A 25,492-nucleotide genomic window follows, 5' to 3' on the forward strand; every position below is an offset into this window, starting at 1 on the left:
AATTAATATTAATTAATTAATATTAACTTCATATATTAATCGATAAAATATTGCCCCTACTTTTTTTGTTTCATTTTATATCCCCATGAAAAAAACATTGGCTTCTCAAATAAATTTGGTTTAGAACCAACCAAAAATATTTACTAATATTTACTAAAAAAATAACTACAACACATTTGAGGATTTAATCACTATCACTTCCCTTTAAAATATAAATGTTAACATGATTATTATTATTATTATTATTATTATTATTATTATTATTATTATTATTATTATTATTATTAAGAACGTGCCTGTTTTCCCGTCCCCGACGTTTCCCACGTGACTCCGTGCCGCAGAAGAAGTCACATGACCACTTCTTCTTGTTTTACTGTAGCAGAAAATATTTGATTTCCTCTGCTCTTCCTTGACTTCGCAAGACTATTATCGAGACGTTAGCGGCTAATGCAGAAACAGAAACGCCTTTCCAGCCACTAGACTTTAGTCTAAATACAAAAGATGAGCAACGAGCCACCAGTGTAGCTATCTATAAATGACCGGAAAACCCGACAGCAGCAAGCAACATCTGCCTTTTTTCTTTTCTTTTCTTTTTTTTTTTTGACAAGAAACAGAAACTAAATCCTCGATAAATCTGCTTGGCTTGCTAGCATTAGCTTAGCTTCTGTTTCCCCTAACGTTTACATCAGCTGTAGGCAGTAGCCGCGGTCATGTCGAAATATACCAGCTTCCCCGAACCGACGGAGGACCAGAACCCTTTCCAGGTGGGTGACAGGAAGCTTGTGGAGGTCCTGATGGATGACAGATCTTTCCTGCCGCTCATGTGACGTGCTGGGCCCATCTGTCCTCCGTAGTGACTTGCCTATTCGGATTGTAGCTTTTATAAACCGAAAAACCCGCCTGGAAACGTGTGAACTGATGTGGCAGAGGGAATTCAACCAGTGGTATAGATGTTATAACGTTTGTTTTTGTCTGCTAGGACCCTGCTGTGACTCAGCATAGCAGCAACAACGAGTATGCAACACTGGACCTTTACAACCCGTTTGATAAACCGGCTGGGGTGAGTGCATTACATGGATTGTGTGAAACAAATATTGCATTTTTTAGAATTTTCTCCCCCTTTTCTCATTGAAATTAAAAGTTAGCATCATTTGTCTGTTCCTCTATCCGTCTGCCACTCAATTAATCTGTCGATTATTCCTTATTTATTTAGTTTTTGATTTTCTCTGGTTCCATTTCCTTTAATCCAGAGCAGAGTAGAAATATTTTATAGTGAACTTTTATGTCTAAATGTACTTAAATGTTTATACAAAGTATGTATAGGATGCTAATCAACTTGCACAGTTCTGTACAAGAGCTGATGCTGCGAGAGTATTTGAAGTTTTACATACTATAGTTGCATGTCAATAAATTTGAATATTACTGAAAAGTTTATTTATTCAGTAACTCGTTAAGTGAAATGCATTATATATGTGTTAATTTTACAGAATGGTTATTTATTTGAGTTTAATGTGATGATTTTCAGCTTAAAGGTAATGACATTTGATTTATTAGAAGATTAGAATATTACACCAGAACAATTAAAGCCTCTTCAGACCATATTTATTGAGATATACCTGTATATTTTACATTGTAGCTTGGGATTTATAGATACAAGGTTGGTCAGTATCCATCCTTTAGACAAAAGTTCACAGATTGTAATTAAAATGTTCTTTGTAACATTTGAGCTGAGCAAGTCCGGTTTAAAACTTTTCACAGAACTCCTCTATTGATTTAAAAAAAAAAAGGTTAGACCATTTTCATCCTCTTAAAATTTAATTGTCAGGTAAACCTTACTCCTTTTAAGCACGCCATAATGAAATAAGAGCTGAGTCAGAAATTTTGCACAGAAATGTGCTTATAAATTTGATTATGTAGATCTGTAAAACTCAGACGTCTAACCATTGATTGTTTTAGTGCCAACAAGCATCAAAGTAAGATACTGTTCAAATTAAATATCTGTAACTTCCATTTAGCTGTGTTCAAAATGTCTTATTGGTTTTCGTAACATTATTGTATTCTGCTGCTATGAAGCCGTTGAAAGTGAGTAGTTTAAAGTAACTTAAATGTCTTTTTTATTGACATTTATGGATGTGTGTTACTTTTGTCTTTCTAAACAAATGCGTTGCAGCCTCCACCGCCATATGAAGCCTCGTCTCCGTCTGCACCTCCGCCTGCGCAGACGCCGCCCAGCAGAACGACACCCACTGAGCCTCGCAACTATGGCTCTTATAATGCACAGGTACTCATGTTGTGAAGTCAATACTATGTTTTTAGTTCAGTGGGAGCTAGGTGACCATATAGATGTGGTTCTTAAAAATAACAAATATGATAGAGAGGACATACTTTCAGTGACTTGCAAGAATATTTACATCCATTGAACTGTTTCAAAATATTTCATTTGAATTTTGTCTGACAGACCAACAGAGAGTAGTTATTAATTGTTACCATCCAGAAATCACTTGCTACATTCTTTTTGGTTGTGCAGGAGGCTCTACTGCTGCTTTTCAAAGATGTACGGTTATATAATTGCAATTCTGTTTGCAATAGTTGCTGGAGAAGACAAGTGTTTTGCTGTTTCCTTACCATCCAGAAATCGCTTGCTGCATTCTTGTTGGTTGTGCAGGAGGTTCTACTTTTACTTTTCGAAGATGCACTTTTGTATAATTGTGCATCTGTTTGCAGCTATTTTCACCTGTGAATGTAGATGTTGATTTGGGGGTGTGGCCAGTAGCAGATTATTTGGATTTAAAGTGACAGGAGACCCTTCTTTTGAAAAGAGCTCAAAATAGGCAAACTGAGCAGACTAAAATCTCATTATCTAAGAATGATTTTGTGCAAAAAATGTTACAGACATGTTTTGTATATCCCATAGACCTATTCTAACCTGTTCAAGGAAGCATAATAGTTCACCTTTAAACCCATGTAGCAGCATTTGGATCTGCAGTTACACATTTACATGTCCCCTCTCTTTATTTAACTAGTAAAAGCAGACTTTTAATGTGAAAGTTGACTTTCCGTTTGCCTGCTGTCTCTGTGTGTAAGCCTGCAGTGAACGCCACCACAGCGGAGCTACTGAAGAAGCAGGAGGAGCTCGAGAGGAAAGCCCAGGAGTTGGAGAGGAGGGAACGGGAGCTGCAGTCACACGGCCTCGGCCCTGGAGCCAGTAAGACGCAACCAATTTTTATGATTTTGTTTGTAAGGTGGAATGTCTCTTAATAGTGCCCTCTGAGAGATTTCTATTTGATTGGGTTTACCAGATAGATATATAAAAGGGTTTGCGCTTTCTTTGGCTTTACCTGCTTCTGTTCTCTTCTCCAGCTCGTCAGAATAATTGGCCCCCTCTGCCTTCCTTCTGTCCTGTGGGGCCCTGCTTCTACCAAGACATCAACGTGGAGATCAGCCAGCGCTTCCAGCGTACTGTCACCATCATGTACTACTTCTGGATGTGTGAGTTTATTGCTCTGAAAATACACGTCATACTCTTGAAATGTAATAAACGTTGGTTTTCTTGTGGGTTTAACTTCATGATCTGGGCCTGATAAAAAGTAAGACTCACAAGTGGAGGGAAGTTAAGAACAAACCCGTGAGAAGAAGTTCATATTGCATGCGGTTATTCGCAGATGTTTATCTAAGCTCACAATAGACAAAACTGGTTTAATGTTTATTTTCCCTAATTCTCCAATTTTCTATGATTTAACTTATAGACATAAATATATATGTACAAGTAGGGCTTAAACTGACAATTATTTTAGTAATTTATTATTTTGTCAACTATTCTGGCAATTAATCAAACAAAAGGTTGACGCATTCTGCAGATTTTTTATTTAACAATTTAAACCTTTTTTTTTAAACAACAATGTTAGAAATAAATCAAATGATGTGACTAAATAATTCAATTCATCTTCAAATAAGAAAATCAACATTTTATTCCCTGAAATGCAACAACAAAGCATTCCTTTAGTGTACGCTTGATCATTTGCATCTATATTTAATTTGATTTAATTGCGCTTTGGGGTCAGTAAGATTCTTTTGAATTTTAATTAAATTCAATCTGCAGATAAAAATATATCAATACCATCTAGTGGCAATATGTTGATTATTTTTTGGATCAATACATTAATAATTTGATAATAAAAGGTTCTTAATAGATTTTTTTCCAATGCCCAGAAATCGCATCGCTATTCAAAAACTACATTTTGAATACAAGTAAATTACACACAAAAATGCTGCTTCGACACAAATTTTGTTGAAAGGTTTAAATGTAATTTGAAAAAAAAAAAAACACTTTAGAAACATTTAAATTCACTCCAAAAATACAAAATCTGACTATAATATAAGATGCTATTTACAGACCAGGGACTCAGGAGAGTTGAAATCTAATTTGAAATAATGTCGTTTGTTTTTATTAAACCAAATCCTGACACACTGGTTTGTTTCTGTGTGGAAACGGATGGGTTTGGAGTTTTTGTTAATATTTTTTCTGTCTTTCCCAACATGCAGTCTGCGCTTTCACGCTTGCCTTCAACCTGATCTCATCCCTGGCTATGTTCTGTGCGGACACGACCAACGGTTCTGGTTTTGGCCTCTCCATTCTCTGGGCCCTCCTCTTCACGCCCTGCTCCTTCGTCTGTTGGTATCGACCCGTGTATAAAGCCTTCAGGTAATCACAGCTGTGTATCAGCTTCCATGTTCAGATTAAAATATTATTTTGACTGTTGTTAATCGCTGCGTGTTTTTATTTATTTCTTCTCTTACAGAAGTGACAGCTCCTTCAACTTCTTCATCTTTTTCTTCATCTTCTTTGCTCAAGTCTGCGTCTTTGTCATCATGACTATTGGGATCCCCGGATCAGGATTCAGGTATAAATGTATTTTTCTCCTTAATTACATTGTTACACGATGCTGCTGTTGTATTGTAGATCCCAATAATTTAATCTCTCCTCACAATAACAACATCTACTTTTCTTGTCTTGACATGATAATTGCTTAATGGGGAAAGGTCAATTTCTTAGTTTGTAAGGCAACAGTGGTTTAAAAAGTTGTATTTATTGTCTTATTTTCAGTTTAATCCTTCAATATCTTTATGTTAGGGGCTGTTTAATCCCGTTTTACCGACCTACAGAGTTAGTAAAGCAAAAATAAGAATTTAAAAAATCAACAAATCAAGCCCATGTAAATCAAGTATATAGTTATAGAGCAAAACACAAGTAAGGTCACACAAGATCAAGCATGGAAAATAAAAAAGAAACTGAATGTTCATGTGAATAAAATGCTATAAGGTTGATAGAACAGGGATGTTTTGAGTTTGCTTTTAAAGTGAAACGCTGTAGTTACTGATCAGAGGTATCCAGAGAGCAGAACCATAATGACTTAAAGAACCGAGAGCTGATCTGGAGTTGATTTTGTGTGTAACAGGACCTTTACTTGAAGACCTGAAGGGCCTGTCTGGGATACATTTAGGAAGGGGTCGGGTCATTGAAAGCTTTAAAAACGATACAAAGCTTATTAAATCTCTTCACTGTAAGCCGGTGGAAATATTTTTAGAGTGGAGTGATGTGCTCAAACTTTTAGGTTTCAGTCAGAAGCCTAGCTGCGTCTTTTTTGGGTCATTTGAAATTTATTAAATGGATGTTTTTAGTTTTCAGAAAAGAGTGCAGTACAGGAATTATAATTTACTGGAGATAAAGGTGTAAATATATACATATTTTCAATCAGGTTGTGTCAGGAAGGATGTGACTTTTCTTGTGATATTTTTCCAGATAATGAAATTTGGTCTGTGACGTTTTTGAAAATGAAGAGCATAATTCATAGTCACACCGAAGTTTTTGGGAAACTTGCAGGGTATAACCATAACCAACAGCAGATTCAACAAAAAATACTGGCACATTCTGCAGATTTTCCACTTACCATTTTAATCAATATTAGAAATACACCAAGAGAATCAAATAATTAAATAATTTTTTTGAATAACAAAATAAAACAGTCTGAAATGCAGTAACATAGCATGCTTTAGTGCACAAATGATCATTTGTAGCAAAGGATGCATCTGCAGCTAAAAAATCCTGTCTACTAATCCGTTTATATTTTTTGGATTAATGATTGGACAGCAAAATATGCTTAAATGGAAATTTCTATTTTCATAATTTGAACCAGGTGAAGCTAAAATGCCATTTTAGGAGTAGAACAGACGTATACACATTTTGTACATTTTTGGTTTAATTACCACTCTGCCTGTGTTGTTATTTCATCAAGTCTGTATACTGCAGTTAACGATTAATCAATTACTAAATTAGTTGACAATTATTTCAATAATTGATTAATTCCATGAATCGTTTCAGCCCTAGTTCAATCGTACTTTTTTGCTCATTTAACTTTAGAAAACGTCTATGGATGGACCACTCGTAAACTACGTGTTTCATGCTAAATTGGCTATAACAGATTAATCTCTTTCTTGGATTTAGTTTAATTCACTGCATTTGTGTCCTTTGAGAGACAAACACATCAAAATGTCTTAGTATCGTTGTAATTTTCTTGTTCTTATCATCACTCTTAGTTTCTCTCACTGTAACCTATTTTTCTACCCAGCGGCTGGATTGTGAGCCTGGCTCTTCTGAATAAAAGCACTGGCGCTGGTGTGCTCATGATTTTGAACGCCACCCTCTTCACTGCCCAGACCGCCATGGGGGTTTTCCTGCTAAAGAAGGTCAGCAGCTTTCTATTTGTAGGGCTAATCCAAAGTTAGAAGCACACGTTAAGGCTGCATTTTGACAGAATGCCTCTCATGTTGTGTGTGGGTTTTTCTTATAGGTCCATTAGCTCCATTTCCACAGAGTTTGGGTCTAATTTAGTGTAGTAAACTTAAACCTGGCTATATAGCAATCTTTTACTGCCGACCCACAGATAATATTTATGGCTTACTTTGAATAGGATTAAGTTGTAACTTTTTCTTTGTGTTTCTGTTCCTGAAAGGAGATGGAGTTTTGAATAAGGGGCTTTTTGATTCTATTATTAATAGTTACAGCTAATAATGAAAAGCTTTGATTGGCCATTTTTATCCCACTAAACTTAAAGTGTGAATTTTAAAGCAGATGTTTAACAGCCTTGCTCTTAAAAAAATTAAAAATTACTTACTATTCGTTTACTATTCATTGGTTTGAAGGTGTGGTGTTGCGTGCTTGTTTCAAAAAACAGTTTTGTGATTTCTAATTGGAAATAAGAAAATCCACAAATCTTGGCTAAAAAATATCTAAGTAAATTTGAGCCTTAATGTGAAATAACTCTTTGTCACTATAGATACAACTTTGACTTTACATGATCCACTTTGGGCTGAGATTCAACTTGTGCATAGAAAAATAAGAAGTACTTTAAACAAGATATTTACATGCACAATAAAATGAGAGAAACCTTTTATTCCCACTGTTTGACATTCAATCAGATCAAACTTTGCCAGTTTTGGAACAGATTAGTAAAATTACTAATGGTGTGTTCACACCAAAAGCGTTACGCACATCAAAAATGCGTCCAATGCTTCAAGTTCAACACGTGCGCACTTTGAATGTGGACGCTTGATATTTTGTTTTATACCTAGCGTTTCATGCATCAGGCACGTCTGGTTTACATTCAAAGTCTATATGGAGGCGCGTCAAGAGCGCCTTAGCTCTAGCCGTTGTTTTCCATTTCCGGCCGTCTTGTTGTATTCTCTTGATGCGTCAAACGCTCCAAACGATTCAAATCGCTCTGTGCTAGACGTGTGAAATGCGCTGCGACGGGCCCTCGACGCGCCTCCACATAGGCATTGAATGTAAACCAGACATGCCTGACGATCTAAAAGCGTTTGGTGTGAACGCACCTTGAGGGTCAAAAGATTCTAGAACAATCTTTTAAAGAATTTTTTTTAAAATTTAGACAACTTCAGAATTTTTTCTACATTCCCTTGACGTTTGGTAGTATTGCTGGTGCGCTGCATGTTTTTGATCAATGTTTTGAGTATTTTTCCACAAGTGCTGCAGTTTTGGCCGATTCCTCCAGACATAACTGCTGTAACTGAGTCAGATTGTAAGCGACCATGATGGGGCACATCATTGTTTTGTGTTCAAAGTGTGGCCCGTGGGCTCATACATCCAGCAGATAGCAAGCTGCCTCTTAGAAAAGCCTCATATCAGGTTCCGGGTGTCGTTTTCACTCTCATTGTGCCGATAATATGACAATGAATTGCTGCACATATCAGGTGTCAGTGTACTCTTCTTCTTCTCCGCCTCAGATCCACAGCATGTACAGGCAAACCGATGCCAGCTTCCAGAAGGCTCAGGCTGAGTTCGCCACTGGAGTCATGTCCAATCAGGCCGTACGCCAAGCAGCTGCCTCTGCTGCCCAGGGGACCTTCACTGCACCGCGATAGGACAACGGGATGAGGCGCCGCTTTTGGATTGGCAGAGTCGCTTCTGCGAAAGCGGGGGTCAATTGAAATACCTCCGTGAAAGTTAAAATTTGAGTAGTCGTGCATGAGTTTTCGGATTTTGTAAGTGTACAGGACGAGCTGCGCACATTGCCAAACTGACTTAACCAAAAACGCAAAGGTTGAAATTGTGTAAATTATAAAAACAATGCTGTCAAATTGTCAGAGAAGGAAGGAAACAATGCTGCTTGTGTACCCAGCTTGTTGAAATAACTACACTTATGTTGAAATGTTGCCACTTTTACCTTTATATCTTCATATCTACAACTCATCTGCTCATCCTAAAACAGTGTTTTTGTTTTGCCTAAATGTTAAATAACAAAATATTTAGTTGTTGTTACAGATATAAATACTACTTAGCTCTATTGCCAAATCTTCTCACACTGTAAAGAGGAAATGTTTTGTTTCTGCTACAATATGTGATTGTTCTGTTGAAGCCTAATGTGATTAAGATTAGAACTGTTTTGGTATTAATAAAAAAAAATATCGCCATGCTTTCACAGTCTACAGCTGCTTTCACTTCTTTAGTTGAATTGCAAAAATAATTATTTTTAAATAAAAACTGATTTGATCAGGATGGATCTTTGCCCACGGTGCCTCTGTGTCAGGGGGTGGCATGAGTTTGCCAGTATTCAGTGGTTTATTTACATCTCTTATATTTGGATTCTTAGTCATTTATAGCTTCTTCTGTAGATTTTTAAAAATTATTTCCTTTTAACTTCATGTTTCTGAGAAATTCACAGACAGCAGCCATTTCTTATGTATGTTGTAGGTCAGGCTGAGGGATTTGGGTATTTTAAGATGTGATAAAACGTCAAGCCTCATCGCTCTTCTCTGAAGCTGTGTACAAATTTTGCCTGTTTTTTTTCTTTTGGAAGTTTAGGCAATTAAAAATAAACATTTTTGTGATGACCACTGTTACATATTAGTTTTCTGTTAAGGAAGTTATTAAGTACCTATGTTGTTATGTGTCTGTTTTTGTCATCAAGAGGATGTAGTGTAGAAAACAGAATATTTAGACAATTTTAACATTCATTGAATTATTTAAATCTGATTAGTTTCTTCAGCAGTTTATATTCATGTAAACTGCTGAAACTGCTGTAAAAATAGATTCTTACTTTCAAAAAGCAAGCTTACAGGGTTTTTTTTTTGTCATTAAATGTTTCAGATCAAATTTCCATGTCTCATAGATTGTAAATGCAAAAAACAGACTATTATTTTGGCAGAATTGCATAGTGGTGGTCTGAGGATACGTTGCATCGTCTGGACAAGTTGCTGTAATTGATCAAACCATTAATCCTACTTCCTACCAGAAAAATCTGAGGGAAACGTTCAACCGTCACGTAGCAACATCAACAGCAAGTCTACGTCTGAATGGATTACAAAAATAAAACTATTTAAGAGCAGCTAAGTAAAAGTCTGAACTTAGTTGGTGTGGCGTAACATTAAAAAGGTCATTCATGCTTAAAAACCCTCAGAAAAAAATTGCATCTGAGCAAGTATTGTATGGATACTTAGTCTTGATTCTGTAAAAACACAATATTAAAATGTGTCCACTCAATGTTTGTATTTAAAATGCATTGTTGATTGTTCAATCAATAGTCGAGTTTGAAAAAAAACAAAAACAAAGTGTTCAAATAAATCATTCTGAATCATTTAAAGCCTCAAATTACAATGACATTAACACCCATGAGGGGCCCAGAGGAAGAGGCTCGCACAGGGCGGCATTCATCCAAGAAGCGCTCCTGGAAACACTGAAAAAAAACAGTGGAAAGGACCTGCAAGCCTGGTGTCACTTTTTTTTTTTTTTTTTTTTTACTTATTTCCGATTTACTTGCTCTTTTATATTTCTTTGTGGCTTTCCGAACTGTGCTGATACTTTGTGCTATTTTACTTTTTGAGTGGAGGGGCTGAGAGAGTAACGTCAAAGACAGTACCTCACTGTAAACATGGCGGAGGCTGCGGACACACCACAACACCGGTTTTACTGCCACTTCTGCAAGAAACAGACGGAGCCCCAACTGCCGGTGGGTCTTTTTATATATACATATATATAGCGTTACTATTGTCATTAATCTCTTAATTTAAGATTTACAGATTTACTGTCTGCTTCCATTTAAACAAAATGCACTTTTAATCCCTTATAATTCACCTCAGAATTATAATAAAGTGAAATCTCTTGAATAAACAGCCTTTAATAGATACTTTTAGGTAGGTCTTGTGCGCGTAGTGGCATGAAACTCTTAAATTAGATGGTGCGAGTAAAATCTGGTAATTCACTTTGCCATATTTAGAAGCGCTTCTGCTCTGTGTCCAGTTGTCTGCTGTCAGCTGCGTGTCAAACGCGAAGGGAGTGCTGTGGGCGTGCACACTGCTAGCAGCACACACACACACACACACACACACACACACACGCCCACCCCCCCCCCCCCCCCACACACACACACACACACACACACACACACACACACCACTGATAATTCATACCACACAACACCGGAACCCTGTGGTCCAATCTGATTTTTCTGAAGGTTTAGATGAAAACTGTTCCTTTGGAATTTTTCTAGGAGAAGCGAACATAGAAAAACAAAGTATGGCAAGCCGTTGTATCATGTATGTTTAACGAGCTTATGGGATTCTCCCCAAGTCTTCTCACTACAGAGGTAATACAGTAGTTTTTTTTTTAATAGCGCCTCCTGCTATTTCAGGTTACCCAGTCATTGTCTTTATTTAGTATATATATATACAGTACAGACCAAAAGTTTGGACACACTTTCTCATTGAATTCAATGATAATTCAATGAGAATTGAATTCAACGAGAAAGTGTGTCCAAACTTTTGGTCTGTATTGTATATAAAAATGGAAATTGTAGGTATTTTTAGCCTATATGTGTAGTCCAAATTTAACCTGAACAAAGATATTGAAAGTCAAGTGTATTTAGTCCATTTGACTAACTTCACCAAGCTTTCGACCACCATTAGACATCTGCACACACCTTTATTTTTCTGCCATATTTTATGTATTTCAACAGAAGGGAATGTCAGCTGTTCTGCAGATTTTCAGGCAAGTTTTTCTTAAGCGGATTTTTGTGTACTGAACATTTCCGCCATAAAATCTGTAGTCTTTTCAGAGATTAAAATCTCTGGAGAAACTGAGACAAAAGTAATTTATGCAGTAAAATCAAAGAGTTGATGCAGGATAGGGTTGGGCTATTTTATTTTTTGGCATTAATGTGCCGTTGGAAATTATTTGTAAAATAAAAAAAGAGAAAACATAAGGAATGAGAAGACTAATCAATTTCTTACATAACTTTTTTGGTCTTTCATTTGCTGTCCTAAATCATTTGGGTTGCCTTGTGTATCCAGTTCTAATATGACAAGAAAAATCAATTTCAAACACTAGAAATGATTTTAAAAAAAAGAATTTGCAGTGTAATTATATAAATCTACAAATATAAACTTTTCATATAAAAGAAAATACAATTAAAACTGATAAATGATGTAACTGAGACATGAAGCGTTGACTGTGGATTAAAACATCCAGCTGAACTTCAATTCATGTGTTTAGTCTGGCAGTTAAATGTTAAAATGTTGATTTCAATTTTTAGGGACATTTTCTGCGTTTGTTTTGCCTTTTGGTATGTTATTTTAAAATTTCTCTGCTATTACTTTAATTTATTTATATCTTAGATTGTGCTGTCACATTTGTCCAAATATTTACTGAATAAAGTTGTCTGAAGATAGTTAAAGGTCATAAAAATCCAAATTATTTGACATTTAACAGCGATTTGATTCAGTATTGTCTCAGAGCGCAACTTGTGGTAAATGAGAATAACAAGCAACTGCTTTGTTTACAACATCGCTAATAATCCGGAGCGTAAATCAGATCAAACCCCTGCAGCCAGATCCAGCATTTTTCTAGGAAGAAACAATTGCGGGAATAAACCTCAGCAGATACAGCAGATGATTAAAAACCCAGAGGCATTGAAAATGGAAATGAGATGGGGAGATTTCTGAAGATGAACTTGTCTTCCTTCAGGATTTGGTCTGCCCCACATGTGAGTCCGACTTCATCGAGGAGGTAACAGAAGACTCCAGGTAAAAACTAAATGCTCAGTATTACATTTTTCTCTCAGTTTTGACGATGTAGTTGGCAGTTTGTCTTGTGAAGCCATGCATTACTGAAGATATTTGATATTAAATCATGTGAAAACTTCTGCCTTATGGTCAGGAAAACCTCCAGTCTTCTAAGGTTCTCTGAATAGTTGAACAATGATAAACTATATCTGCATATAGTTCTAGTCAGAGGTTACATCAAGTCTTTACTTAAGTAATTTGGATATTTTATTCATACATTTAAACCAAACTTCTCCCAGGCTGAAATGTTTGTACAACAAACAGCTTCAATTTATTTCCAAAACAAGAACCTGATGCAGAAGTTTTGATTTATCCTTATTGACAGATAAAGCAAGCATTGAGCAGTTTTGCCAAAAAAAGACAAAAAAAAATCTTTGGAAGAGATTAGATGAGTTTTTCAAACATTAGAACAATGTACTAACTGTTGAGCAAAGAAGAGGCAGTATTATGATGTGGGTCTCGTTCATCTAATTCTATCTACTTGCTTGTGGAAAGTTGGACACAATGTTGTTTTCCAACAGGACAATGAACCTAAATGAAAGTTGGCTCAAAATTAATTTTCTGAAATGGCCTGCAAACTTAAAAGCTTTATAAATTCATGGAGTTTGTTTCAAAGCAGTTCATGTCAGTCAGAAATATGCTGGGAGCTTATCGGCGACTGCAAAAACTGTTACTCTTAGTGAGAGTGCTTTTGAGCCTGTATGTAAAATATTAGAGAAAATCTGCAACAAGAGCAAAGCTTCGTTCTTGTTTTTAACATGAAAGTTGATTATTGTTTGATCATTCCAGCACTCAAAAAAACATAATGCGCAGACGTAGTCTTTCTAAAGTTTCAGGTTTTATTTTGAACTTCCATCCAGTCTTGCTTTCATAAAGTGAAAGTTTTCAAATAAATTAGCAAATTAACTAAAATGTATTAAATGTAGCTCTTTCAGCAAAAAGCGAATAACAATTGAATATTGCAGGGTTCCCCAAAAATATTAATTAGAATTAATTATTTTTTGTTTCTTTTTAACAGACATTTTCATTAAAAAGACAGTCATCATACTGGATCCTATTTTGCTCATTGAGTAGCTTCATCTTTGAGCAGTTAAAGATATTCAGCACCTACTTTTGTTTCCAGATTACATATCCAAGCTTTCTCTTCCTTTATTTTAGTACATCACTCAAAAAGACATTCACATCATGCTTTTTAATGGGTAGTTTGATTTATCCTGAAACAGAGAAGGAACTTTTAAGGCTCCAACTTCTGAACTTTTAGCTCACCAGTCAGGGCACCCTGGGGCCTTTAGTAGGAGGAAAATTAGGTGCTGAATTTGGTCAGAATCTCCCAAATTCCTTCCACTGCAGAAAGTAAATCCTCCTGCAATCTTTTAAGAGAAAGATGCTCTCCTAATTTTTTTCTTTTTCTTGTTTTTTTTTTGTGAAGTTTCCTGCAGGATAGTGCGCCGTCAGTAACAAATGCAGAGTCAAACTTGCAGTTGCCAGACGTACGTGAAAGTAATTGCATCGTAACAATGACTCCTTTGTGCCTCAGCCTTTGTGTGACAATTTTCTCTGGTCTCCCTTTGCAAGATATGGCAGCTGGTGTTCATGGAGCGCTCCGCCCTGCTGTCCCACCCGCCCTCCTCCGAGTCCCGTCCAGAGGACCACCAGCAGGTATCTCCAGCGTCCCCGGTCGTTACAGAGTTGCAGGAACAGGACTTGCCTTTTAATGCTGAGCAGGACGAGTCTTCCAGGCCTGAGCAAATTCCCGCTGTACCCGGGTATGTTTGTAGACACTTCAGTGATACAAGGTATTGTGTTTGGTTTCCTGAGTCAATATTTGTCCAGGTTTTCTGAAGTTTTTTAAAGTTTTTTGGACATATTCCTATTGCTATTGGTCTAACTAAATAGACCAATAGCTATGTTAAATATTTAGGTAGTTTCTTTAGTTAAACCTCTTAACTCGTGAAAGGGTTTCTAAACCCAAAGGAGAAATCAGTGTTGCATGCATGCACAACACAAAACCTGGTAAGAAAAAAAACAACCTAAACATCATAAAGGACATATTTTTGTTCCTTGTGACCAGCATAAAAAATGTGTTCCCAATTCTCATGCCCTTCTCCAGTCCTCGAGAATCACTGTCCAGCATCATTTTCATGAATCCCTGCTTTAAATGTCTGAGGCAGCTCAGTGAAAATCTGTAATTTTTAACCTTTCATGAGAATTTCATTCTGTCTAGTGCATTTTTGCAGAAGCAAGTGGCTTCCTAAAACAACTTCTAGCTGAAAATGTAAGCTGAAGTTTTAATGTTTGTTCCCCTTTCTTAAAACATGACTTTCATGTACTATTCCTTTGGGTTTAATAGGACACATATTTGTACTGAACGTCCACAAAACAGATGATAAGATTAGGCTCTTATCTGGAGAATAATATTGTGTTGAAAAGTTTTTATTTCTTTGTGTTAAAAGCCTCATTAGAAGTTGTGGTGATGAAGATGCGAGCCAATGCACTCCACACCACAACAATACAGGAATCTGCTCACAATTCACATGTTTTCCGCTGCTGGTGGCATCTAATATGCACCAGTAAATATACCAATAAATGAGTGCTCCTTAGTTTTTGACCAGTTTTTTACTACTTGAGAAGTTGACCAGTTCTATATTGTTTCTACTTTCACAACAATGGAGAGTTGTAAGTTTTGGTTTTTGTGCCTGCAGGGGGCACTGTTTAGTTCAAACTGGATGAACATTTTCAAATGTTAAAACTTTTAATTTACCATATATATATGGGGCTTTCTTAGCGCCTCCCCACTGAGAAAGATGATTTTTATTTCTGTTTCCGCTTTTGTGATGGCCGTCTTCTGTTTTAGTCAATACTTTTGACTTTAAACATTCAACTTCTTACTGTGTGAATGACTGAAAGTAGTATGAAGAATTTTTGAAAGGAGAAAATAAGTGAAAACTAGTTTTAGAAAACCTCTAGAACTTGTAATGTTTATTGTAAAGTCACTAAAATATTACAAGAATTTCTTATATTATTTTATAATATTTATCACGTTGGTTTGAAGCAGCTTAAAATCAAGTGAAAGTTTTCTAACTCAGACGTTTTATTGCTTGGTTTTGCTCTCACTCAAAAGGCTCATGCTGCAGGTCTTGTCTGACCTGTTAGCCACCAGCGGAAACTCTTCTTCTACTCCAACCGTACTGTGAGCATGCTTTTCTTTTTCATTACTAGTTTTGATTCACATCAGTTGCTTTTGATTTCACTCTGACGTCGTGTGAAACACGTCCACTCTTTTGCTTTGCCTCTTAGATCAAGCATGATGCAGCTGTACTCAAACCCGGGAGATTATGTGTGGGGACAGGGAGGCCTCGACTCGGTCGTCACAGAGGTCAGTAACAGTAAAGTTACTGACCACTGAAGTGCCACGATATGCAAATCTAGACACACACAACTTTTATGTGAAGCACCAAAGTAGTTTAGATATTATTTATTGTATCATATGATGTACTTCCTCTCATCCAGTTATTAGAGCAGCTGGAGAGCACGGGTCCACCGCCGGCTAAAGAGGAGATGATCTCATTGCTGCCCAGAGTTTGCGTCTCTCAAGAACAGATAGGTGGGAATTTTAGCATTACATGCGGATGTACTTTTGGCCTTATGGCTTTTTAAACAAAGCTTTGTTTCATGATAGAAGTAATTTCCTTCTGTATTTCCCATTTTCAGTCATTCATCACACTTTTCTAGTCTATGTTGTCTTTCTGTAAGGTGACCTATTGCTTCCTTGAACAACAGGTTCAAGGAAGCAACAAGATGTTTGTTACATCTTTTGCACAAAATCATTCCTAGATGATGATATTTCAGTTTGTTCAGTTCTGTCTTTCTGAGCTCCTTTCAGAATGAGTTGTTTTAGGACCTCTTGTCACTTTATATTCAAATAAGCTGCTGTTGACCACGCCGCTAACTCAACATTTACACTCGCATGTGAAAATGCCTCAAGAAACAACCTTCAATAATACACCAAGTGGTTTTCTGAATGCTAATTCAACAACAAAACACTTGTCTTATCCAGTAGCTATTGTACAACACATACAGAGGTAAAACCAGCTCACCAAATGTGCTGGAGTTCCCCTGGGTTTGCTAGGTAACAGTGCAGTGTGACTCAACAATTGGGAAGTTTTTGAAATGCCTCGTTTTCCAGAAACTAAAAAACATTAACGTAGGAGTGCTGTGGTGGCGCAGAGGTTAAGCACAAACCATATATGGAGGCTTTAGTCCTGCAACGCGACTGTTGCAGGTTTGATTCCTGGCCTGGAGACCCTTGCCCCATGTCTTCCCCCTTCTCTTATTACCCACTTTTCTGCCCGTAGAGCCAATAAAACCTTTTAAAAAATAAGCATTAACTTATTGCCGCAAAATGGCTGGATGTTTTTTTGTTGTTTTTTTTACAGCAGTTTCTAAAAGCTGCTGTTTTAGAAGCAGTTGAGACTCAAATGGAAGTACAAAAACATGCAAAATTTAAATTTTGCACAGTAGGTTCCCTTTAAAGGACTTAGGGTAAAAAACATGCCTGTACTAATATTTTTCTCTTTTTTTCAGACTGTCGACTAGAATGTCCAGTTTGTAGGGAGGAGTATTCGCTTGCCGAATCTGTCAGGAAGCTTCCCTGCCTCCATTACTTCCACAGTGGCTGCATAGTACCTTGGTTGGAACTGGTAAGGATAAAAACTGGCATGCTTGCAAATTATCAACAGGATTTCTTGATGAAACACTAATCTGGATGCAGAAATTTTCCACTTGTGCCTCATCACAAATTCATGTGCAGTGATCAAAAGGTTTTCTCTCCTCTTCTAGCATGACACCTGCCCAGTGTGCCGCAAAAGTCTCGATGGCGTCGACAACAACCTCCCGCCCACGTCGCAGCCCCAAGACGAGCTCTCTGACAGGCAAGAGCAACAAGAGAGGGAGGCGATTTGAGCAACGATTCTTCGTGTTGGATCAGCCGCTTTTAAATAAAAGACATTACATGCACCACAGCTCTGACTGCAGCTTAAGCCTTCACGTCATTCACGCATCTCCGTGAAGGACCTTCATGTTTTCTACTCTAAGGAAAATGCTATTTTATGCCACAGCTCCCAAGAAGCACCCAGGAGTTTGCTTGACAACATCCTGAGCGGGTGTGCTCTTCTCACTGCGCTGCTCGCTGAGGCAGTTTTCTGAATGACTGACTTTGATGTGACGAACTAATAACCACTGCGCTGCTAGTGGCTGTCAAAATGATGGGCTCTTACAGAGTTATGGGGAAACACTTTTACAATATTGTCTTGGTAAGACAGTTTCAGGATTTTGTTGACCTTTAACCAAGTTAAAGCAGCTATTAAAGCTTAACCCTGTGACCTCTGCTCTTTGTACATACTTGTGTTTTATAATGTGATAAACACAAGCAGGTGTTCCAGTCTGTTCAGTGATCAGTGAGGATGTGCCACTGGCTGAACATATAACTGAATCCTTCTGTATTTTGGGGCTGATTTGGTACAAAAATAATTATAATAATTTCATACTGGCCAATAGAAACTGTTTAACATTTTATGGCAAATGCATGATGAATGAAAGAATATAAATAACCCTAATATAATCTTATGTAATAGTTTGCAGTATACAAAAGATAAAAAAAATCATCCAAACATAAACATATTTTTGTAATTTAATTAAATACAAGAAAGTCATATTATTATATAGATGCTTTACAAACAGAATGATGTCTTGCAAGAATTTATTTCCAGTAATAAATGCATGAAATTGTCTTTTTTTTTTGTAGTAGCGCCAGATTTGAGCTGTTGTAGGATTTCTCTTTTATCTCTGGTAAAAAAAAAACATTTATTTTGGTTCTTTACCCAGAATGCCCTGTGCTATAGTCCACTTCCTGCTTTTAGAGCAATCTCTGGCCCGCTTGCATCCACATACGCATTCAAACCGCACCAGAGTTACTTCAACCGAACTGAGACCTGGGTTCAATTAAAGCAAACTAAAAAGGGCTGTTGTAAAAACACCCTGAAATGCAAGCAATTTTCTTGTTTGTTGCCAAAAATAGCTTGACTTCACGTTAACAACAAAAATAATTAGAAAATTGGGCTGTTTTCTTGCATTCTAACACCCCATATTTTCATATTATATTCTATTAGTCCATATTTCAACTTGTGCAACCAAAGTATTTGCTTCAGCCTGCCCACATGTGGTAGGATTAACTGTGTTTGCCACCAATGCATTAAAAAATGCACCAAAACCTTTTAAAAACACTTTTACTCACTGTGATAATCTAATTTTGATTAATGTTAAAATGGAATTGTCCAATGGTGTTGGAACAAGTAGCACTTGCTACACAGTGAGTATACATTCATAATAGAATTGATTCATTAGTTATTAATTACATAGATGTATGAGAAAGTGATATTTTTTTGTTTCCCTTTGCAGTTTATACACATTATATAATATTATTGTATTATCGCAGAATTCTGTTTTCTCTGAATTCTTATTTTAATCTCAAAATATCAGAATTCAGACTTTTTTAAAAGTTAGAATTTGAATATTAAAGAGGAAATCTGAGAAGAGAATCAAAAATAGTCCGAATACGTTTTTTAGAGGCCCTTTTGCATATGTTACCACCTTTTAGTTGAGAAGTTTTGAATTCCTAATGAGGCACTATCACCGTTTATTTTTCTGAATTTGAGCTCAAAAACTCCAGCTTCTGGGGACAAATAAAATAAGCCCCATCACTTTTTATGTTAGACCAATATGTTCGTTTTTACAGTGTACAATCCGTTTATTTAAAGGCTTTTGTGCTGCGTTCACGTCCTATGTCTGTGCTGTTAATATACTGTAACGTTATGTTGACCCTCTGTGGTGGCTAACCTAGGCGGTTCCGAAAGTCTGACACTTGACTGCTGCATACCAGCGAACACACCCTGAACTAACCCACAAAACAACTCTTCACGGCTGCATAAAAACGGTACAAATATATATATTTTTTCAATGACCAAGGACCGCAGGAACCGCTCACAACAGACATTTCCACTCCTCTCCTCTCCTCCTCCCTCCCTCCCGTGTGGGACTCAGAATGCCCGTGTTGTACACACACAGTAGCGATACGGAGCTGAGCAGACATGGAGGCCCGATTAACGAGAGAGGCCCGCGCTGACACATCCAGGCCCAGCTAACGGAGAGTCGTTGTGGATCTCAGAGCACCTCTGGAGATATTACCGTCACCAGTCGCTGTAAGGGAAAACGGTTTTACCCGCTACGGAGGGAGAAATTACAGGGAGACCCATTTCGGGTTTCTGTTGATTCAACCCAGCCGCCATTTTGTTGACAGTTTTTTTTTTTAATAACCTTACACGGCTCTGCATCTGCTGGTTTTTTTCACCACTGGAATATAACCTACAATTTTTAAAATTGCTATTCGGAGTCGAAGTAATTATAAGTGCGCATTTGAAACCGAATTTGGACATTTTCCCCCCGTGGTTGTAGCTCCAGTGTAGCTACTGCAACGTTAGCCGCCGTAGCTGAGATGTAGTAACACGAGTGACTACGAGAATGTGACGGAGATGCAAGATTATGGACATCACTTATCCCCGAGTTGTGACATTTAGTTTCGGTCACCGCAAATTGTCTTAAAGCTGTAGGCGTTAGCTGCTCGTTTCTAGCCTAAATAGAGCGTAGGTTGCTGTTGTTGCTGGGTGAAATTAGCTAAAATCGCTATTAAACTGGCTTCTGATTGATAGCTAGTTAGCAACTGCCAGTGGCATTGATACATAAGGACTGTCTATTATTGGACGAGCGTTAGCTGGCAGTTTGCTCCACAATAAACGAACACATTTATTAATGTAGGAGTTACATTAATCTCAAATTGACCAATTCACCCCCGTGTGTTTTTAATGTTCTGCCAGCTATAATCGGAAGTATTTAAACACGTTTTTGAGAGGATGCTTTGCATGTTGGCACTCAAAATCCACCTTCGTAACTTTTATGTTTTGAACCGCTCTTGGCACAAAATCGCGAACTTTTGTGTATCCACGGGGATGTCTTTGTGCCTTTTTATTTTTAAAATCTTTCATAGCTGCAGGCGCTTTCCTTAGATTTGTATATGTAAGCAGCAATCTCAATTCCAGATCTGATTGTGTTTTTGGTTCCACTATTTCCAGCAGTTGGAAGCAAAATCATCATAATAATAATAATAAAATGTGGCCACCACGTTGATGCGTACATGAGGACAGGACACAGAGCCAAATGATGTGAACGCCGTTTCTGGACAATTTTTCAGAGGTGAGTGTTTTCAAAGATGCGATCAGTTGAAAATAATGCTGCCTGCCCTTGTTTTGTCTGTGTAGCAGAGGCACAGTTTGCATCATGGTAATTTCTAAGCACGATTAAATCTATTGTAAGTCATTTCTCATCTTAATTCAATCAACATCTCATTTGTCTGGACATGGATTTCCTCAGAAATATTAGCATGACTAAACGGCCAGTAGCTGCTGAAGAGCTAATTCCAGGAGGGTCTGTGTTGATTGTACAGGAAACTAAATGCAGATTATGTTATTTGCTATTTGTTTTTGTTTTTTTACATAATGTACTTAATAAATCAGAATACACATAAAATATGCCCCTCGTTTCACACAGCAAAGCATTGGTGCAGAGCATGCCTGCATGTTTCAGCTCTGACTGACACCTGTCATCTCCAATGCCTTTTATTTAAACCCTACTACAATGCAGCTTCGGGTTTAAAACATCACAGCTGCTTCTGTTCTCGTAAGGGTCACACTCAGTTCTGGTTATATAGCCTTCTCCATTGTTAGGCGATGCACAGTGAAGGTAGTACTAAAGGAATTTGGCTGGTTCCTCCCTCTGAGCGGCTCAGTCTGTGCAAATACCGATGGAGTAAAAAGCCCTGGTGGAAATGACAGGGCAGACGCCAGCCCCTCATGTGAATGATGTGGTGGAGGGTGGAGGTTGGTGAGTGGGTGGGTTGGATACTATTGCTCTGGCCACAGGGAAATCAGCAGTTATGAACAACGTGTGCAAAAGCGAGGAGAGAGTGAAAGGCGGGGAGGGTGAGAGGAAAGAAATGGGAGGGGGCGCGGGAAGTTGTTTACTACGTTCCTCCATGCTCTGTCGTTTTATTCGGTTGTTGGTCTGATATTTATTATGACTCCCCTGTTATTCAGATTGTTTGTTCTCACTTTACATACCGTTTTTTTTGCACTTTTAAGTCTTGGCTGTAAAAGAACGAAGCAAACAGTTGACAAGCTGACTGATATCCTAAAAGCAGCGGTGTTGTCGTTGCACAGATCTCTAGAGTAACCGATAATGAAATGACTGTTTTGTAGTCTTGCGCAAAAGCTAAAGTACCTTCATGCTCAACTTGAAAATGACAGACTTTAGGGGTTGGGGATTACTGATCTGAGATTAGACAAAGGATCATTCTGGTGGCATTACTAACACCAAAAGTACCAATGACTGACTTGTCTTAGCCGTTGAAAGGTGAGAGAAATGTTCTGGCTCGCTTGGATTTGGGTGCTTGATTTTTGAGTTAGGCCCTAAAGTTGCCTTTTTACATACAGTGCCCTTAAGTATTCTTACCCTATGAACTTTTCCACTTTTTTTTCCTTTTACAACCACAACTGTAGTGTACTTAATGGGATAAACTATGGTTTTTATTTATATGTTTATTTTTTAAACCAGCAAAAATCTGGAAGGTGTGGTGTTAATTTCTGTCCAGCCTGCTTTATTCTAAAGCCTCTGAGCAAATCCTGGAAAAACAAATGTTTTTAAATTGCCTTTGAAAGTTATAAAACTATCCCATTTGACCATCTCATGGATCACGCTTCTCATTCTCTGTGACAGAAACTTAGTTTTGTAAACCTACCAAGACATGGCCGTCCACCTAAACTGACATGGAGAGACGATTTATCCAGAGAAGCAGCCAAGAGGCTCATGGTGACTCTGGAGGAGCTCCACAGCTCAGGCAGTAGAGTTTGTCAACAGGAAGAAAGTTTGTCATCCAAAGTTAGAATTTAGGGAAGAGAGGCAAGAAGAAAGTAATTACTGAAGAAAGTTAATAAGGCCTAATTTATATATCCAGTCTATTGTCTTTATTGTTTAATTATGTCATTCGAAGGGTGACGGCAAACACAAAGCACATAATGAAAACAGTGTGCCAGATCACAAACAGAAAATGACAAACAGTAATGTTTGTTTTTAAGAAATACAACTAGGTCAGACCTGCTGATTTTTAAAAACATATAATTATTATTAATCTCTCAGGGATAGCAAACATACAAGAACTGTTTTGATTTCCTGGTGAAAAGTAACTTGTGCATTTAGCTCTTTTTTCCTCTTGAGTAGTTTTTGACAAACCAGCACACTATTGCCCCCTTTGAGGCTTTACTGTATACCAGTTACCTAATATTTGGACCACATTAGGATGTAGTCTTTGTAATTTTGTTGTATTTGCATCAAGGCTTGCTGTTATAAAATGACAATAAACTATTCCATTCTACTCTGTTATATTTTATTCAAGCTAGCTTAAAATAGTACAACATCCAATTCAAAAATCCATTAAGTGTGTAGCAAAAAACTAATATCGTACAAAAGTCTGAACACCTCATCTTCACCGTAAAAGTTGGTAGTGGCAGTATCTTTCTGTGGGAATTTTCTTCAGCAGCTTTAGTAAGAGTGGTCAAAGTTTGGTGGAAGATGGCTGAAGCAAAATATGGGCTGATGGACATGGGGCCACTGAATGCAAATGCACACCACACTTTTCAGATTTTTATTTGTAAAAAGAAAAAAAAAATCATATCTATTTATTATTATCAGTTCATAATTATGCATTGTGGGGGCACCAAAAAAAGTGAAAGAAGTTCAGTCAGACGTTGGATACAGGTCTCTCATCAGTGCAAATGTTTTAGTGTGCAAGAATGTAAAACGTATTTGTCTCCGTGTTTAAGGAGGTTGCAAGCAACAGCGTCAGTCGAGTGGGTGATTGGGAGGAAATGTGTTTTTGATTAACGTTTCAAAACCATGTATAGTTTGTGTGCTGTGACTAGTGTTTTCCAAGTTTGCGAAATCGCACAAAGGGGGCAGTAAAAAAGAACGCACCACAAGGGTGAACAGATTGATTGAGTGTTAAAGAAATAGGGAGGTGTGAGTTGACTGTGGTATGTGTAACTAGAGGGGGTGTGAAGTTTTGAAGCAAAAAGCTAAAATTGGAGTAAACACCAAAAAGAAAGCAGCAGAAAATCTTCAGGCTTCATAGAATCCAAAAGTTATGCTTCATTTGCTTTGTGGTTCAACTGAAAGCATATCAACTTCTGTTTTTTTGAGTCATAATCCAAAGCAAACATTGTTAAAGGCTAGACGTACGACTGATTCCTTTTTTTTTTTTTTTCTTTTCCCTCGTCTTGCCAACGTTGATGCTTAACTGATGGGTTGTCTTATTTGACTTTCCCGAGGCTCCAGTAAAGTGGCTTTTTTACTGCCCTGCTCTAATGTAGGGCGCAGGAAAACTGCTGGTACATCGATGCCTAATCGCTCGCTCTCAGTTGCGGCTGTGAGAGGAGAGAGGCTGGGAAAGGCTGCCGGATCGTCTGTCTAGTCCCAGAGGACCCAATGTGCTGAGGTCACAGTTCTGAATTGCCTCCAAATGACTTCACAAAGAGAAAGCACCTGCTTGGGGGCGAATCTGCCTAAATCACTCAGTGCCTGCAGGGAGCCGTAGACAACTTCATTGAATTGGGCTGCCCTCTGTGGAGTGCAATTAACAAGCATTCTGCTGTTTGTTGCTGGGCTAACGCAGTTCGTCAAGTATTTGAGCTTGTGATTATGCATTTTTTTGTTGTTTTTTTTGTAACGTGTGTCAAGATGTGACAGTACTGGAGACAGTTGGCTCTGGGCGTCTTGGGATTTGTATATCGCAGGTGGAAAATGGCAAAGGAGCTGTAGCCTGACGTTGGATTTCTTATGTGGAAGAGCCACTGCTGTGCAAGTGGGTCACACATTATTCTAGGCTGTGAACAGAGCACACCATAAAAAGCCACCTAGACTGAATGAGGGGCACTCTCGAAGTAAAAAGATGATTAGAAATGGTTTTCTGCATCTGTTCTACGTTACTCATAGGGTGTGTTTTGGGTGTAGATTATAACTGTTGGTGCTGTGAGAACCAAGAAATGCTGCTTTGGAAGCATTTTAAAACTAGAAGCCCCTTATAACCTTGTAATTTGTTAGATTTCATCAGCAATATTTGTTACAGCAATTCTAGAGTACATGAGTTCATAAACAGTGAAATCAGACCAGTACGGTACGACTGAAACAATTAATAGTAATGAATTGGTTATTAAAATTTAGTAGTCGATTAATCATTCACTGGAGTATACAGACTCAAGAAAAGACCATCTTCTAAAAACAACAACTTATTCAACATATGCAAACAGCCAACACTATCTACAATAACTCATTGAAAATTTTGAATTAACATGAGTTATTAATTTAATTTAATTTCCCTTTTGGATTAATAAAGGATTTTTGAATTGGAATTTTAAATTTAGATCAGTAATTAAGCAAAAACTGTACAAAAACATTTTGCATTTAAGACTAAACAGTTTTTTCAGTGAATGTGTTTTACCCAAGTAGCTTCACCTGGTTCAGTTTCACTAAAGTTTATTTTATTATTTAAAAAATTAATATAATTATTTGTTTATTTTCATCCTTTCATTTATTTTCACTATTGTATAAAAGCACTTAAATGGTTAAATAAAATTCTGTACAATGTGCCAAGTTTTGTATCCAATTAATTGTTGGAATAGTTGATAAACTAATCAATTAC

General features: G+C 37.4%; 3 protein-coding genes across 5 annotated transcripts in view; all 3 read left to right on the plus strand.

Moving 5' to 3' along the window:
- The first annotated feature begins 344 nt into the window (after positions 1–344).
- scamp3 (secretory carrier membrane protein 3) lies at positions 345–9,408 on the plus strand. Its single transcript, XM_032581510.1, has 9 exons — positions 345–764; positions 980–1,060; positions 2,171–2,281; positions 3,085–3,205; positions 3,361–3,489; positions 4,543–4,702; positions 4,800–4,901; positions 6,627–6,744; positions 8,302–9,408. The coding sequence occupies exons 1-9, from the start codon at positions 711–713 to the stop codon at positions 8,437–8,439; spliced, it is 1,014 nt and encodes a 337-aa protein (XP_032437401.1). The 5' UTR covers positions 345–710; the 3' UTR covers positions 8,440–9,408.
- Positions 9,409–10,299: 891 nt separating this feature from the next.
- Positions 10,300–18,304, plus strand: rnf115b (ring finger protein 115b). Its single transcript, XM_032581511.1, has 9 exons — positions 10,300–10,523; positions 12,536–12,594; positions 14,063–14,123; positions 14,209–14,399; positions 15,755–15,823; positions 15,931–16,009; positions 16,144–16,237; positions 17,218–17,333; positions 17,473–18,304. Exons 1-9 carry the CDS (start codon positions 10,446–10,448, stop codon positions 17,593–17,595), a joined length of 870 nt encoding a protein of 289 aa, XP_032437402.1. The 5' UTR covers positions 10,300–10,445; the 3' UTR covers positions 17,596–18,304.
- A 1,426-nt stretch (positions 18,305–19,730) lies between these two features.
- ash1l (ash1 (absent, small, or homeotic)-like (Drosophila)) overlaps positions 19,731–25,492 on the plus strand; it is a 37,595-nt gene continuing 31,833 nt past the window's right edge. Inside the window, exons 1-2 of one of the 3 annotated variants that reach the window (XM_032580029.1) lie at positions 19,731–19,889; positions 20,817–20,937. The gene's annotated coding sequence lies outside the window, so the exon portion shown is untranslated. The remainder of the gene's footprint in view (positions 19,890–20,816; positions 20,938–25,492) is intronic. The other 2 variants (XM_032580027.1, XM_032580028.1) reach the window with 2 other exon arrangements.

The sequence above is a fragment of the Xiphophorus hellerii genome, chromosome 13, assembly GCF_003331165.1.
Source record: "Xiphophorus hellerii strain 12219 chromosome 13, Xiphophorus_hellerii-4.1, whole genome shotgun sequence".
Lineage (NCBI taxonomy): Eukaryota > Metazoa > Chordata > Actinopteri > Cyprinodontiformes > Poeciliidae > Xiphophorus > Xiphophorus hellerii.

Excerpts from the sequence above, each read along its gene's own strand:
- scamp3 (XM_032581510.1), top strand. The coding sequence starts at position 711 with ATGTCGAAATATACCAGCTTCCCCGAACCGACGGAGGACCAGAACCCT. Across the intron at positions 3,490-4,542 it reads CATGTACTACTTCTGGATGT|TCTGCGCTTTCACGCTTGCC; the intron begins GTGAGTTTATTG and ends CCCAACATGCAG. Across the intron at positions 6,745-8,301 it reads GGGTTTTCCTGCTAAAGAAG|ATCCACAGCATGTACAGGCA; the intron begins GTCAGCAGCTTT and ends TCTCCGCCTCAG.
- rnf115b (XM_032581511.1), top strand. The coding sequence starts at position 10,446 with ATGGCGGAGGCTGCGGACACACCACAACACCGGTTTTACTGCCACTTC. Across the intron at positions 14,400-15,754 it reads CAAATTCCCGCTGTACCCGG|GCTCATGCTGCAGGTCTTGT; the intron begins GTATGTTTGTAG and ends CTCACTCAAAAG. Across the intron at positions 17,334-17,472 it reads TAGTACCTTGGTTGGAACTG|CATGACACCTGCCCAGTGTG; the intron begins GTAAGGATAAAA and ends CTCCTCTTCTAG.